Below are 16887 nucleotides of genomic sequence, written 5' to 3' on the forward strand. Positions count from 1 at the left end.
GTCTGGAAAAGGTGCAAGTTAATGAGGGAAATGCATTGTGTGGTATGAATTTGGTCAGGTATGAAAGGAGAGCTGGCTGAAAACACACACTGTGGGTTCAGAACTTGCTCCCTTTCCAGTGCAACACTTCTGGAGGCCATGGGAAAGTTTCTTGGGGCACACAGACATTTGTAGTAGGTGACTAATGTTTTCCAATTCACTTAAATCCAGGACACTGTAATGTTGGCCTGGAATAGTCCATCAGAAATAGAAGCAATTATCAACCTCCTTCTGAAAAGAGCAGATAAATCCTTTGTTGGATTTACTACAGATTTATTCTGCTACTTAAATTTTGTGTGACATGAAATATTTGCTTCACAAAGTGGAATTCCTATTCTGTGTGTCCACTTCACAGTATTTAACTGTTAACTGCAATGCTGCTAGACAGGGAGAGAGTTTTATGTCTTCTGGAAATCTTTGTATTTCTAGAGCCTGCATGTTCTGTCTAACTTCTATTTCATCCAAAGCTCTAGGACACAAAGGCCAAAAAGTAAAAGGAACACTTCTTAGTGTTTTGTGTGTTTCCTGGCATTACTGTGATTTTTAGAGCACAGCATCTCTGCTAAAGGATGCTGCTGTCTTGGTGTAGGCTGTGTAACACTTGCCTTGTGGGAAACAGTTCCAGAGAGCTGCAGATTTAATTAGTCTGCATTGGTGCCTCCTAGAACAGAGAGTCTTTGGAAAAGAAAAAAATCATATTTATGCATGACCATCAGCAGAACCAACTAAAAGTCATCGAAGATTGGGCCATAAGGTACTTGCAGGTCCAGTTCACAGTTCTGCCTGCTCAGAATGAGGTGGGATAAGTTGGGAGCATCTGCCCAGCAGGAAGGAACAAAGGCTTTATTCAGGCCAGCAGTGTCTGCTGCATGGACCAGGACAGCCCTGCAGGCTGTGGCCAGTGTCAGGCTCAGGCCCCAGCACTGACAAACACCTCATGCACATTCTGTGAGTTCTCATCATCTCTTCTGGCCCTTTTTCTAGGATTTTCACTTCATAAAAATAGCAGGAAAGTGTGGGGGTCCCAGTTATGGGTTTCCCTGGGTCTGGATTGATGGCACTTGAGACAGTAGTTCATGTTGGGATGAGGTGTTTATTATTTCTTATCAGTAAAACAGTCTCACAACCATGAGTTGGCAGCTTTTCATTAGGAGGCACAGAATGGCCAACAGTCTCTTGGTACAAGGGCTTTTCAGACTATCCAATTAAGAACTGACACATCTTCTCTCCATTCTGTATGTCCAGTAATTTTGGGTCCTATTAGAATTTCTTTTTACATCATAAATATCAGGTTTTCTGAGGCTACTCCATGTGTTTGAAGTGGTGGAAATGCTAAATTGTGTGGCTGTTTGCACTGATGGGTTATATTTTCAAACAAAGAGATACAGCACTGCTTTAAAACTAATATACCACTTTTAAGCAGTGTTTTAAGACAGCTTAGTCAAGGTTCAGATTTATGCAGCTGTGCAAACCCAGGGCTCTGGGAATATTCCTGTGTCTGCTCTGGGCTGCCCTGACCCCCAGGGCAGCACTGACTCTGACCCTCATCCATGGAGAAAGTTTCCTAAACTCCAAGATAGACTGGAATCCACAAAAGTGTGAAATAGATTCTAGAGAGCAGTGCAGGTGTGTCACTGGGTGAGAAATTGAGGTTTTGGGATTTTTAGTGTGTTGTGGATGGCAGCAAGATGGAGGGCACAGGGTGTTGTCCTGGGTTTCTTCTTCATGCTTCTTCTTCCTCCTTCTCCATGGGTTTGGGGGGCATTTTGTAATTGGGCAGAAAAGTCTGCATTGCAGCTCTTTGGGAGCAGTTATTAACTGAAAAGGGAAAATAATCAAAGTGTCAGTTCTTAATTGAAGAGTTTAGTCTCAAAAAACCTTGTGACAAGAAATTATTAGCCATTTTGTGCCTTCTAATGAAAAGCTGCCAAACTCACAGTAGTGAGACTGTTTCACTAATAAAAATAATTTTAAAAAAATTAAAAAATTAAAATAATAAAAATAAAAACCACTTGACTTTGAGCATAAATTACTGTCTCAAAGAGCTTAGTCTCAAAAAACCTTGTGACAAGAAATTATTAGCCATTTTGTGCCTTCTAATGAAAAGCTGCCAAACTCTCAGTAGTGAGACTGTTTTACTAATAAAAATAATAAAAAATAAAAAAATTAAAATAATAAAAATAAAAACCACTTGCGTTTGAGCACAAATTACTGTCTCAAAGAGTTTAGTCTCAAAAAACCTTGTGACAAGAAATTATTAGCCATTTTGTGCCTTCTAATGAAAAGCTGCCAAACTCACAGTAGTGAGACTGTTTTAGTAATAAAAATAATAATAATTAAAAAAAAATAAAAATAAAAACCACTTGAGTTTGAGCACAAATTACTGTCTCAAGTGCCTTCAATCCAAACCCAGAAAATCCAGCTGGGACCCCCACACGTAGCAATTACAGGCTTGCCTGGACTCAGGAGAGCTGGAGGTGCTGCTCAGGTGCAGAAGGACCGGTACCTGTCAGCAGACAGACAGACAGACAGACAGACTCTCCCCTTTGTCATCAACACCAGGTTTTGTGTTCTGTCCCAGGCCGGAGCGGTAGATGGGAGCCCAGGGCCTGCTGGGATGGGGTTTTACACTTGTGCTGTCCTTTTGCCCTTCCCCTGAACTCTTTTCATTTCAGTCATGAGCAAACAGTCAGTGCCTGAACTAACAACCCCGCAATCCTCCAAAGCACGCTCCTTACAGTACCAAACAAAGGGAGGCCCGCGTGGGCCGGCCCAGGCCAAGGAATGCAGCTTCGGGGTTCTGCTCCATAAATTTAACCAGCACGACAAAAAGGAGATAATGTGAGCCTTCGTGATGATCTGAAAGGGGGAGGTTTGTGTCCCATTGATTGCGGTCTGGCCCAGCGCCAGCCCCGAGCCTGACCGACAGTTGAACCATATCGTTAAGGCGTGTAATACAGCTCGAGTCTTGTACAGCAGCCAATGAGTACATATCCAGAGGGCAAAAGTTTATAAAGAGTCGAGGCTGTCCTGTTTAACCCTCTCACACTGCCTGTAATATACACTGCTGCCATTCACAAATAGGCACTTTGCTAGTAAAATGTAAACCTTCAACTTTCCGTACTTGTGGAAAATGTGCATGTGTGTCTGATTTCTAATGTGCAGCAGATTTATAAAGTGATCGTGGAAAAATATGTAAAACTGATCTTTTTTTTTTTTTTAACCAGGAAAAAAAAAAAATCCAACTCGCTTTTATTTCAGCACTACTTCATCCATAGTTACTTTTTTGTTCAGAGATGTCTTCTGGGTTGTTCTGCAAACTCTTTCATACAGATGGAGCTATTTATTGCCTTGATGTCACCTCATTTAGCATGTGGCTGGTATTTTTATAGATAATTTTTTCACCTAATGTTGCTGTTAACATGTGGAATGCTCTTTATCAGTTTTGTAAGTACAGCCAGTTGATCTGAATCGTTCTTGCAACTGCAAACTTTAAAAATCAAAACAAACCTGGTGAGTAGCTTTTTTTTGGGTGAGGTTTGTGCTAGAGCTGTGCCTGTTGTAGTAACTGAGAAATATAAAAGGAGGGTTGGAAAGAGAAGAAACACCCAGTAATTAGAGTTGATTGACACAGTCCTTCATGCACAGCCAGAGTCACTGTCCTGTTGCTGGGCAGGGCCCCTGGTTTGGTTCTTTTCCCCAAGTAGATTTCCTTTCCCAGAAAGGCAGGAATACAGTGTGGAAGCATTTCTGTTAGATTGAAGTATTTTACACCCGAAGTGACCATGTTTGTATTTGCCACAATTGGATATTTTTGACCAGCATTGATGAGACCATTATAAACATGACTCCCCATCCCTGGCAGTGCCCAAGGCCAGCTTGGACTGGACTTGGAGCAACTGGGACAGTGGGATGTGTCCCTGCCCATGGCAGGGGATGGAACAGGATGAGCCTTAAGGGCCCTTTTGGCCTAAATCAGTCTGAGCTTCCATGGGCACACACATAAAAGCAATGCTCCATCTGCTATAGGCCCTGCCTGGCAGCAGGCAGTATTTAATATTTGAAACCCTCACACAGTGCCCTGAGGCTGAGCAGTGTTCTGGTCCTTTGGTTTCACTAAGGCATGCTCAGCTCCTGTTCTCAGACAGGTGTTTGCAGGAAATCCCTGCTGAGAGCCATATTTTACATCGAGTCAGGAGGTGAATGGGAGCATTTTTCAACACATTGGTTTGACAAGAAACCTTTAAGGTGACAGCTGCTTTCATCCCTGTAATCAGTACAGGAGGAGTCTGGGGGAAATTGGAAGCTGGGATGGCAGTGTTGTGTTTTGTCAACTTCTTAAGCTTGATGTTACCAAAGTGCTTGAGAAAGTGTGAGTTTTGCTGCACAGCTGTTCCAGGCACAGGTGGGGCAAGTGCCAGGAGTTAATGCCCAGAGTGCAGCTGGTGTCAGTGCTTTGTCTGTACTGCAAGCTCATACACCTTGTCCAGATGCTGGATTTGTAATATGGATGTCACAATTAAGTCGTGTCTTAATTAATCTCTTCTCAATTCCTTTTGAACTCGAAGCCTGATGAGGTTATGTACAACTGCAAACACGGGGAATAACTCTTAATTTTGTTTTTATCTGGTGTACAAAAGAAAAGGCAAGGGGGAGAAAAGCTCTGTCTCCAAGAAACTGGCAGGAACAAGTTCCATGATAAACAGTTGCTCCTTGAGCATGCTGTACTCTCCTAAAGGCATGTCGGGTCAGCTAAAGGTCTGCAGCATCTGAGCTGGGAGATCCCTCCAAAGAGGAGGGATTTAACTGTAAGTGGGAGGTTTTAACCCTAGGCACCATTTATTTGCATGTTTCTGCCTGAAACTAGCATTTGGGGAACACGTTTAACAAGCACAATATATTCCATGCGTTTGCTGGAATAAACGGCGCATATGAGCTTCCTCAGATGTGCAGTCAGCAGGGAGCTGTCTGGCCCGTGATTTTACACATTCTTGCATCTAACTGAGATGTTCTGATGCCAAATCCAGCACTCAACTGACTGCACCATGTGTGCATTTTAACACACCTTAGCAGCATCTGTGCTGGGACCAGCCAGTGAATCCTGTACCTGTTGTTGATTCCCCGACTTCTGGGCCTCAGGCTGGGCCCTCCCAGGGGGCTCCCCTGTTTGGGGAAACCCTCCTGGAGCGGTTTTGTGTCAGGAAAGAGAGACCTACTGGATTCTTTTGGTCTTCAGGTTCTTGTTTATTATTATTTTATCTAAAGTTTTGCATGCTGTTCACACCAGGCTCAGCGTGCTGGAAAAGCACCACAAAAATGGCCAACAATCTCTTGGTATAAGGGCTTTTCAGACTAAACTGTCCAGTTAAGAGCTGACACCTGGATTATTTTCCCTTTTATAACCCAGTAACTGATCCCAAAGAGCTGCAATGCAGACTCTTCTGCCCAATTACAAAATGCCACCCAAACCCATGGAGAAGAAACCCAGGACAACACCCTGTGTCCTCCATCTTGCTGCCATCCACAACATCCTAAAAATCCCCAAAACCTCAATTTCTCACCCAGTGACACACCTGCACTACTCTCTATAATCTACTTCACACTTTTGTGGATTCCAGACTATCTTGATGTTTAGGAACCTTTCTCCATGAATGAGGGTCAGAGTCAGTGCTCCCTTGGGGGTCAGGGCAGCCCAGAGCAGACACAGAAATATTCCCAATATTCTGGGTTTCCACATCATCCTGTGGCAGAGCTTTGCTGGATCTCTGGGATCAGTGACCTTCACCCCAAAGTGCAGCACAGGATGGGAGGCAACTGCACTGACCCCTTGAAAGAGAGCAGCAGTAGAATCACCAGGGAACAGGGAATCTGGATTGCCACGTTTTCCTGAAATTAGGCCCGAGGCATTAAATGTTCTCAGGCGCTGAGAACTGGCACATCAAAAACCTGCTGTCTCTCCCCTTCTGTTCAGTGAATTCAGGGAATATTCCTGCTCATCACATGGCTTCAGCACATGAAACAAAGTTAAGTGCATCAGTGAGGAAAGCATCGTGGGCACAGTGGATTTTCAGTGCTGTGCAGAGGTGCAGTGTGCACTACAGACCCCATTACCAGTGGCACACGTTTGTTTCCATTTGTTCTCCCTGTGTTCTCAAGCTATGGCTCCAGCACTGAGTTTGTCTCTGTGATGGCTGAGTTTTCAGCTCCATTTTTAAGGCATACATTGTTCAGCATTTAATTGGTTCTGGCACTCCCAAGTGTGCTTTGCACAGTGTCCTCCCACCATGTCTGTGGCACAAGCACTGTCCTCATTCTGCATTCCATGGAACTCATGTGCATGGTCTGGAACTCAAACAAGTGTACCAGGTATTTTAGTTGTGGATTTTATGGTAGAAGATAAAGGTTATTCCTCCCTTAATTTACCAGATCATGTCACTTTTAATATCTGGAATGCACTGAAGCCTCCTCAGACAAAGCACTCCCTGTATTTAGGGAGCAGACTTTTTTCAGAGCCAGTAATAGTTTGGTTTTATTATTTCTTGAAAATACCAGCAGCTTTTGAATTGTGTCTTACATTACCTGCCATTTTCCTTTGTTTGAATTAAGATTGTTTTATAATGATTTCAAGGGGATAAAAATCGTTGCCAGGCTGAAAGTCATTATGCCAAGCTACACCCCAGAGCAGGCACTAAATTTTATGCAAACCTGAAAAAAAAAAAAAAAAAAAAGACTTTACAATGAAAACCCCTGAATTTTATCTGTACCAGAACCAGCAAGTTACTGCTTAACTGGGCTGGGATAACGAGGTGATGAGACTGGACCTTTGCTGGTGACAGTTGCTGAAGTTTTGGCAGCAAGAACTGGGTCTGGCTAAAGGAAATGATTCCTAGAGAGTTTTGGGGGGAGCCCTGGGGCTGAAGGATCCCTTGGGAGGGAGCCCATGGCCAGGAGCAGCCCAGGGGGGGCTTGGCTGCTGCAGGTCAAGTCTGTGATGAGCCTGGTCCATGAAGGTTCCAGGTGCCAGAATTCCATCTCCTTAGAGCTGCTGTTTGTGCAGTGTCACTACAGGACACGAAATAAAACTCCATGGACACACAGCTCTGTGAGGTACAAAAGAGGAAAGTTGAATTTCTGACTCCAACATTTATAGATTTCCAAAAGTGACAGTGGATTGGAGGATGACAGTGCTACTTTTCCAATGACACTAAACAAACCAGCAGTCCATCAAATTTCTCTTCTTCCATACAAAAATACAAAACAAGAAGTCATTTACATAAAGTGCATTAAAAAGTTACCAAAATGTAAACATCAAAAAACTTAAAAACCAAAATAACAGTGAAGGATTTGGGGTGTGCATGCTCAGGCTGGGTTTTTGAGCAGATCTGTGGTTTCCACTGCTGTTCCCTTACCCAGATGAGAAATCCCCCAGATACACATTTTAAATGAAATCCAACCATTACTGTGTTGGTCATGGGATTTTGTTCGTGTTGCTTTTTCTCAGAAGTTGCTACATTTCCTGAAGTTGTATCATGATGAATAATTATTCTGGGTGTGATACTGGGGAAACCGAAAGATGTAAATTTGTAAATAATTCCTAAATCATTTTAGAATAGGGATGGTTTGTTTTAGCAGAACAACATCTTTTGATGTACAAAGTTTGAGGCCTTCTCAATTTTAGTTTTTCATATTTTTGTCAAGGTATTCAAGGTACAATTCAGGGAAACTTTTTAGGTCCAAGAGACCATCAGAGATAAGTAAGAGTTGTTGTTCTCAAAACCACAGTGTATTTATGCAGCTCTGCAGGAATCACAGATCCTGAACTGTGGTCTACAGACCTGATGTGGTGGGGTGGGTGCCTGAGAGGGGTGAAAATGGAGTGAAGGAGCAAGGACAGGTGATGCTGGAAAGCATGTGATGTCTCTTGGAGAGTTTTCTCAACCTCAGTTGGTCAATAATTCTCCCCACTTACATCTGAGCACTTCCTTCAGCAGGTTGGTGATGTGTGTGATTACAGAACTTGTGGTTAAAACTGGCCAGCTGAATTCCAAGGATTCTGTGAACTGCTGAGCACATGGCAAGCAGTTCATGCCATGCACTGGTTGCAGTGGGCAGAGTCAGCTGGAGTGGGAGCTGCAGTGCTCAGCTGGGAGCAGGGCAGGGCTGCAGTGTTCATCCCAGCCTCCCAGGCCTTTGTGCCTCCATCCAGCAGCACCATTCCCTGCTGTGCCATTCCTGCCTTGGATTGCCTTTGTGTGCTTATTAAACAGGAATCAGCAGATCTGCTGAGTGCCTGGCTAATGGGAGCCAGATGTGGGCACTGCTGCCCGCTCTGCTTGACAAATCTGCAGCTTTGGGGATTTCACCAGGGTTGCTTCTTATTTACAGAACGTAACTTGAGACAGTAGAACAAATTTTTAGATTAAAAAAATCAAGTGGTGTGGAATGTTTTTAGCTGTGCAGACCAAACAAAGCAGTTTGCCAAGGGAGTGATGGATTAAATGCAGTTCAGACCCAGCACCAGTGGCACTGGGTTGGAGAACTGCTGGCCTTATCACCAAGAAGGGAATGATCTGTTACCACCAGGATCAGTGTCTGAGCACTCAGTGAGCACTGAATTGTACTCTGAAGTGCTTCTTCCATTTTAAAAACAAAACCAAAACATAAAACCTTGTCTCAGAAATTGCCAAACCTTCAGAAATCCATTGTGGTGCCCTTTGTAGCACTGGTACTTTTTCTCTGACCTGCTCTGAGCCAAACATTAGAAATTACAGTGTCTGTGGGATTAAAAAGCCCTGTTTTGTCCCACTGCCATTGGGGTAGTCCTGCTTGCAATGCTTCAGATGCCTCTTCTCAAGGAACTGAAAACATTAGAGAGGCTGGTATATTGAATATTACAGAATTACAGAATATTAGAGAGGCTGGTGCATTGAATATCACAGAATTACAGAATATTAGAGGGGCTGGTGCATTGAATATTACAGAATATTAGAGAGGCTGGTGCATTGAATATTACAGAATTACAGAATATTAGAGAGGCTGGTGCATTGAATATTACAGAATATTAGAGAGGCTGGTGCATTGAATATCACAGAATTACAGAATATTAGAGAGGCTGGTGCATTGAATATTACAGAATTACAGAATATTAGATAGGCTGGTGAGTTGAATATTACAGAATTACAGAATATTAGAGGGGCTGGACATGGGACCTTCCTCCTGTCCCTGGATCAGACAGGCTGGAGTTCCTTGTGCAGGGTTTTACAAAGAATCAGGATGGGAAGGGAGAGCACTAATCCAAAATGGTGCATTTGGCTGGGAAAGTTGTAACAGCAGTAGCCTGGAGGAGCTGTGAAATACCATGGAGCAGCCCCAGAGTGATGCTGCTGGGAAGGGACAGGGGATGAAGCAGGGCCCAGCAGCCTGTAACACAATTCTTCAGGGGCAGGGCGTTCCAGGAGCTTGAAGGAATTCAGAGTATTATTTTTTAACAAAATTCTGCTAAGGGAGGAACCGAGCCTGCAGTTCTGCAGTTCTGTGGCCAACATCAACCTCTGATGGCTGTCAGCCCACAAGTGTGTGTCCTTCTTACTGTCATTTTTAATAGACACACAGAAGGGTAAAGTATGTTAAACCCTGCTATGGGGATCCTAATTAATGAGGATTTTTCTTCTGTCTTAATTTAACTGCATGTTCCAATTGCCATAACCATAGAGTGTGCAGTCACCTGGCACTGTCCAGTGGTGAGAGCTCTCTCTAGGTTTTTGCACACTTTCTTTAGAGCAGTGAGAAGAAATGGTCAAATCAGTAAAACTGCTGATAAATACATCCCAAAACCTTCAGAGAGTATATGCTGCTTAGGTCACTTCTTCCTACTAATTTAACTACTTCATTGTGGATAAAGTTCTTCTGTTTTTATTATTGCATGGTTCTGCGTTTCATAGAAATGTGTGAGTAGCCACCACATCTTCCAGATCCACGTGTTTGTGAAGACCTGGGATTTTTGAGGGCTTTGTATTTCCCAAAGGCTGGAATTGAGTGTGCAGGCAGTGTCAGTGGAAGGAGAGGCTGCAGGAGGTGATCTCTGTGTGTCTCTGCCCGCAGGACCAAGGCAGAGCGAGTGCGGAAGCCCCGGTGCTGCAGGGGACCCCAGGGGCTCCTGCCCCGCTACCTGGAGAGCCAAGCAGAGGGACAGGAGCAGCTCTTCAAACTGACAGACAACATCCAGGATGAGTTGTGAGTACACAGCCACTTCCACAGCTGCTCTGAGCATTTCTGTTCTGTTTGCTGCCTTTGTGTCTTCTACGAATCTCTAAAACTGCTTCACACACAGACACGTGTTCAGTTCTGGGCCCTCAGCACTGCAAGGGCATTGAGGGGCTGAGTGTGTTCAGGGAAGGGAATGGAGCTGGGGAAGGGTCTGGAGCACTGGGTGGGGGAGCTCAGCCTGGAGCAAAGGAGGCTCAGGGGGACCTTCTGGCTCTCCACAGCTCCCTGACAGAAGGTGCAGCCAGTCCCCAGAGCAGGGAACAGGAACAAGGCACAGGATGAGAGGAAATGGCCTGAAGTTGCACCAGGGGAGGTTCAGGTTGGATATTGGGGTACATTTATCCATGGAAAGTCATAAAGCCCTGGCACAGCTCCCCAGGACAGTGGTGCAGTCACCATCCCAGGAGGGGTTTAAAAGCCAGGTGGATGTGGCACTTGGGGACATGGGTCAGTGCTGGCCTGGGCAGTGCTGGGGGAACAATTGGATTTGGTGGTCTCAGAGGGTTTTCCAACCCAAATTATTCTGGGATTCTTCAGGGGGACTATCAGTTTCTTGGATTGGGGTCTAAATGCAGAATTCATCACTTGCCTGATCTCCACCATGGTTACTGATCAGCTGTGTCAGGGAGGGGTGAGATGCTGTGTCTGTCACCCACAGAGCATCTCCCAAGGCACAGGGTCAGAACTGCTGATGATGGGGCTGGCAGAGGGAGGGACAGGTTCAGCAGGGTCACTTGGTGTCACCAGTGTCACTGGGCAGGTTCCTTGTGCCACCCCAGGTTCTGCCTCAGGAAGAGATTGCAATCTGCCACTTGCTGTCACCCTGGGAGTTCACATTTGGGGTGTCCTGTTTCCATCTCCTTTCAGGATCTTTGTGCCTATTCAGGATGGCTCTTAGACTGGAAAGAGCAATTTGTGACTAAAAACAATCACTGCTGTAGCCCATAGCAGTGCAGTGGCCTTTGTCACCAAGTCACACTGTTCATTCACTGTGACTCTGGCTATTAGAAACATCATTCAGCAGGAACACAGTGTTTCTTGTCATGGAAAATAAATACAAAATTATGCCTCTGACTTTTATCCTAGTATCATAATCAGAAACACATTTGAAGACCTGATTATTTGCATATTTTCCTTCAGAGTTAAATCCATAAAAGGGGGTTTAATACCTTGCTCTACTGTTCTAACTAAATGTTTCCACATTTTTTTCCAGTTAGGCTCGCTGTTTCACTTCTGGAAAATATTGTGTAATTACTTCCTGATGTTGTTAAGAACCCCACAAATTCTCCAGAGATCTGGTTGCTTCTACTTTGTTCTACTGGATCATGTTTCATTTAATTTTTCATTTTATTAATTTGAGATATTTTTAATAGTGTAGATGTATGGGTTTAAAAGAAAAAAAGTTGTATCTTGCAGTAATATCTGAAAAGGTTAAAAATACCAGTTTTAAGAACTTAACACTGAGAAAAAAGAAACAGCTGGCAAGAGCAAAGGTAGTGGTGCATGACTCAAACTTAGAACAAAATGTAGAGCCTGAACTACAAATTAGCTAATGTTTCTGGGCTTCTCCATTAACTCACTGACCTCTGTTTCCATTCCTCAGAATATATACATGCCACCAGTAAAAGTCTTTTAAGGAGAAGTTCATGCATCATGTGCTGCTCCTACAGAGCAAATGCAACCCCTGGGCTTGGGAGCAGCTCTCAGTGGCCCATCTGTCCCCATGGGTGTCCTGGTGGCCCTGGTGGCATCCTGACCACTTGGATCTGGTGCCTCCCTCAGACACTTGTGTTTGGTGTGCTTGTCCAGGGCACCAGGCTGTTCTTCTGCAGCTGTACTGCTGCTCTGGGTTTAAATTCAGTTTTCTGTGACACTTCATAAAAAATGTCACTCTCCATCCTATTTAACGAATTTCAAAGGCAGAACTTTACCCTGAAGTGTTTGAACTCCAGTGGAAAACTGCAGGGCAGGTGCTGATTTCTGGAGCTCTGTTCATGTTGTCTTTCACCTGGCTTCCTCTAAGCCAAACTCCACTTTTCTCCCAGTTTGTTTTACTTGAAGGAACACAGTTTTTTCTCTTCCTGGAGCTTCATCCAAGGTTAGAGCTGGGCAGAGCATGTTCCAGGCCCTTTTTAATGAGGCTGTGTCCTTCCCAGCACATGACAGTGTGGGCACAGTGTGGGCTGGAGTTGGTGTGTGCTCCTTGCCCAGTGTGAGGGGAGTGAGGCCAGGCACTCAGCACAGAGGGAAAGGGAAAGGCAAGTTCAGTGCAGAGCAGTGTCTTTGAGAGGACTGGGAATACACAATTACTGGAGTTATCCTTTTATACCACAAAAAGAAACTATGGCCTGACCTCTTGCCATAGTTTTGGCTATTAACATATCTTTTATAGCTCTGGGTTTATTTAACTACAGATCAGAGTAGCTTGTGTGTGCAGTGATATTTAACTGGGAGAGCCAAGGGTGCATTTGGAGATTTGGGAACTCTTCTGTTTATCAGAAACACTGAGTTAGTGACAAAGGTCACAGATTTCTAAGCCAGTGGAGGGTTCTGCAGGATGTGAGGACAGCAGGCAGGTTTGGATGAGCAGTGGCTCAGGGGGCAGCAATTGGGAACCTGCCTGACAGCAGCAGAATCCTCCTTTACAGATGCTTGTCAGCCCTGGGGGCTGCTGGCAGAGCCTTTTTACTCTGTTTAGCACTGCTCTATTGCTCTGCTCAGCTATGATTCCACATTCATGTTGCTGAATTTTTCAGCTTTTTTAAAGCCCCACTAATGAGGTTCATTTCAGTAGTAAATCAGAAGTGGGGGAGAAGCATTTGTGTGTTCAACTTCCATTTCACTTTTGCACCTTACAATTATTCTTTTCAGCCATCATAACTCTCAATATTCCTAACTCACTCTTCTCTCCCTCTTCCTATTCATCACTCAGCCTAATCTCCCTGGGGAAACCTGCTTGCTGCTTAACCTCTCACCCCTTGTTAAACAGCTAATTTCTCTTTTCTGCTACTGATCCTGGCAGCAGGTTCAACTTGATTTTGGTTTTGAAGGCAGGGAGGTGTGGGGAGCAGAGAAGCACAGGAGAATTACAGGACAGCTCTTGTCATAAATGTCTGCAAACCTTTCACGTACCAGCTCTGGAACTGAAGTGAGTTACAATTAAGCTTCAGCATTAGGACTTGGAGTGCTCCAGAGCATGGAAATTACTGTTCCTAAGTCCTTGTCAAAGGACATTTTTATGTGTACCTGTAATACCCAAAGCTGGTGGCCAGGCAGGCAGCACCAATATTTGATTTACAGCATTTACAGCATTTGATTTACAGCATTTACAGCAATTTGATTTGCTGAAGTTAGTTACAATTAAGTTTCAGCATTAGGACTTGCAGTGCTCCAGAGCATGGAAATTACTGTTCCTAAAAGACATTTTTATGTGTACCTGTAATACCCAAAGCTGGTGGCCAGGCAGTCAGCTCTGATATTTGATTTACAGCATGATCTTTTTATAAATAGGTGAGAGCGTCCTTCATTAGCTCCATAGCCAAACAATTTAAATTAAATACAGAGGAATTGTACATGTGGCACTACTTAATTTTCTGATGGACTTCTGAAGGTCCCAAGCAGGATAGGACACTTGTTAATTTGCTATTTTCAGCTCTAAGCTAACAATGCTCTCCCCTTTGCTGCAGCTTCATCGCCGTCGAGAACATCGACAGCTACTGCGTGCTCATCTCCTCCAAGGCCGTGTATTTCCTCAAGAGTGGAGACTTCACAGACAGGGATTGCATCTTCCTGGAGGTCAGGTATGATGACCTGTACCACTGCCTGGTGTCCAAGGACCACGGCAATGTCTACATCCAGCTCACCAAGAAGGCTGTGAACACGAGCAGCGGGCTGGCCATGCCAGGCCCCTCCCAGCAGCGGCCCATGGTGAGCACTGGCACCTTCCCCCTGGGAGCCAAGGGATTCAGGCACAGGCTTTGTTCTGTCAGCACTGGGAACAGCTGCTGCCAGGGTTTCAGTGGCTCCCTAAACTCCTGAGAAAGCTGAAGAAAGGAAAACATTAAAATAGTCCTACAGGCTGAAAAGTAACAGGAAGAAACATGTATTTACCTGTGAAATGCTTTTAACTTTTAACCACATGGGTTCTTTGCTGTCTGTTTAATCTTCCCCTACATGCAGCAGTTTTTCCTGTGAGTCTCTGATGCTGGAACAGTGTTTATGTTCTGTGCCATTACAGTAGTTGCTCAGGGGCTGTTTTACAGGCACAGTTACAAGCTCACCCCTGACCCAAGGCAGTTCACATTCCAAACAGAGCAGCCTGATAAAAGGTGGGAGGGGAGGCCAAGGAAATAACCTCAGATATGGCCCTGTGTTCCTGCTCTCACCCTCGAATATCTGTGTGTGTACCTGGTGCTCCCTCACCCTTCTTCCTTGCTCCAGCCCAAGTGCTGAGGAGGAAACTCCACTGAAACCTTTCTGTCCCTTACCTCAAATCTAAAATCTGTTCTGTTTTAGCTGAAGCACATTAAGAAAAATCCTCTTTCTTTCTGCAGGTGAAAGTGAAATCAGAAGCTCTGGCAGTAAAGGTGTCCCAAGAAATCAACTATGCAAAGAGCCTTTATTATGAGCAGCAGCTGATGCTGAGACTTAGTGAAAATCAAGAGCAACTCGAGCTGGACTCTTGAAAATCCATTTCCTCACTGCCAGAAAGAGCTGCAAGTGCCAGGCTGGAGCCAGGACTGGGTGACTAGAGAAGGAAAAAATATAATTTTAGTATTTAGAGAAAACAAAAGAGGTGGCTTTTCTTTTTTAAGCACTAGTTGTATACCAGAGGTGTAGCTGACACAGCTTTGGGTCTGGGAGAAGAAGCCCTGTATTTTGCTAACATGTATATATGTACAAGTGTCCATGTAAATACAACTGCAGAGGGTGTTGGTATAAATATGAGTCTGTTTACTGTGTAAAGAAATTAAAGGAGCTCTACTGAGTCATACTGCACTACCTGACAGAAGCCCTTCTCTCTCTCTGTCTTTTTTTTCCTTGAGAAAACTGATTTTCACAGTGCAGGAATGTAGATAAACCTTTAAAAAATAAAATCAAGAATTAATTTCAGCTTTTGGAGCACAGGTGTCCTGTGGTTTAGAGCTTTAACACCATGAATAGGGTGCATTAACACTGTGATTAGGGGGCATTGGTTGGGTTGTTTGTGGGCTTTTTGTTGGTTTTTTCTCTTAACTCACTAATACAGGTAAATACAGGAGACCTGGTCTTGCACTGAAATGTCAGCCTCTTTTTTAACAAAAAAATTGTATTTTGGTAAATAATACAGGGAGGATTCAGTTTTACATTCACAGTCTGCATCTCAAAACCTCTTTTCTGACTTATTTTTGAAATAGTTGAAGTGAGCAGTCTTGGAAATTGAACATTTAACTTCAGATTTTTCCTTCCCTCTGGTGCAGGAAGGGTGGGGGGAGAGGACATTACCAGCTTGTTGGACTTCACAGTATCTTGAGAACTAAACTTCTAAATAAAAAAAAACCAACAATTATTTTCCCTGATGTTGTGCAGCACATTGGTATTTGTCTCATTCACTGTGACCACACTGAAGAGGGAGGAATGAGTGCTTTAAACACCTTCCAGACCCACAGGAACTGGAGCCCTCAGTGTCTCATTGACTCCCTGGAGATGCCAGGTCTGGGTATGAGGACACAGTAACTGCTGAGTAACCTGCATTTTAAAGTGTGACTTCAGAAACCTTTTGGTTCAGTGTAAGTAAACCTTTTAAAAGGTAAAATAATTTGAAGGTTTTAAAGTCCTTTCATGAAGACACATGGGAACATTTTGATGCTGAAGGGGAGAATGAAACCACTTCTGAGCTCTTGTAAAATACTGGGCTGCTACAGGTGGGGAGGGAGAACAAGGGGTAATTCTCAGTGCTGTGTTGGACACTTCAGGGCATGGATGGAGTGCCTGGGGTCAGTGACCATCCATGAGGAGATGCTGTGCAAGCACCAGAGCAGCCACTGAACACCCTTGGGATGCCCTGAACTCAGTCATGTGTGAGAGAAAACCTGTCCAGCTTCAAGGTGTACTAAAGAGTAGATGAAATAGCACCTGAGCAGGGGCAGGAAGGAGGAGCTGTGTCTGAGTGGTGGAGAGACCCACAGAGCATGGAAATGACACCTTTCATGTCTTCCCTCTCTACTCTCCTCCCCTTTCCTTCTTGTTTTCCCAGTCCCCTCATCCCCTTTACCCACCACATCCTTTCCTTTTCCTTCCTTTTCCCATCTTTTCCACCTTTGCTCCTCTTTACTGTCCTCCCCCTTTTCCTGCCCTCCCCTTTATTCCCCTTTTCTCCCCTTTTCTGTCCTGCACTCTCCTCCCTTGCCCAGTTTCACTCCAGTGCTCCTGAAAAGGTGAAAGACTCCAGGGGCTGTGTCCCCACTGTCCCTGCTGGAAACAGCCCCAGCCCACCCTGTCACCAAGCCTGGCTCCAGGACAGACATCAGACAGACAGACAGACAGGCAGGCATCACTTGGCTGCCTGCTCCTGAGACAGAAAATGTCTTCACTTTCTCAAGG

General features: G+C 44.5%; 1 protein-coding gene across 4 annotated transcripts in view; it reads left to right on the forward strand.

Moving 5' to 3' along the window:
* Positions 1 to 15863, forward strand: part of VPS13D (vacuolar protein sorting 13 homolog D) — a 105205-nt gene extending 89342 nt beyond the window's left edge. For all 4 annotated transcript variants that reach the window (XM_054647879.2, XM_054647882.2, XM_054647880.2 and 1 more), the window contains 3 exons: positions 10141 to 10272; positions 13992 to 14232; positions 14859 to 15863. In XM_054647879.2, coding sequence (XP_054503854.2) covers positions 10141 to 10272; positions 13992 to 14232; positions 14859 to 14990 — 505 coding nt within the window. In that variant the 3' untranslated portion in view covers positions 14991 to 15863. The remainder of the gene's footprint in view (positions 1 to 10140; positions 10273 to 13991; positions 14233 to 14858) is intronic.
* The last annotated feature ends 1024 nt before the right edge of the window (positions 15864 to 16887 follow it).

This window comes from Agelaius phoeniceus, chromosome 24 (assembly GCF_051311805.1).
Source record: "Agelaius phoeniceus isolate bAgePho1 chromosome 24, bAgePho1.hap1, whole genome shotgun sequence".
Lineage (NCBI taxonomy): Eukaryota > Metazoa > Chordata > Aves > Passeriformes > Icteridae > Agelaius > Agelaius phoeniceus.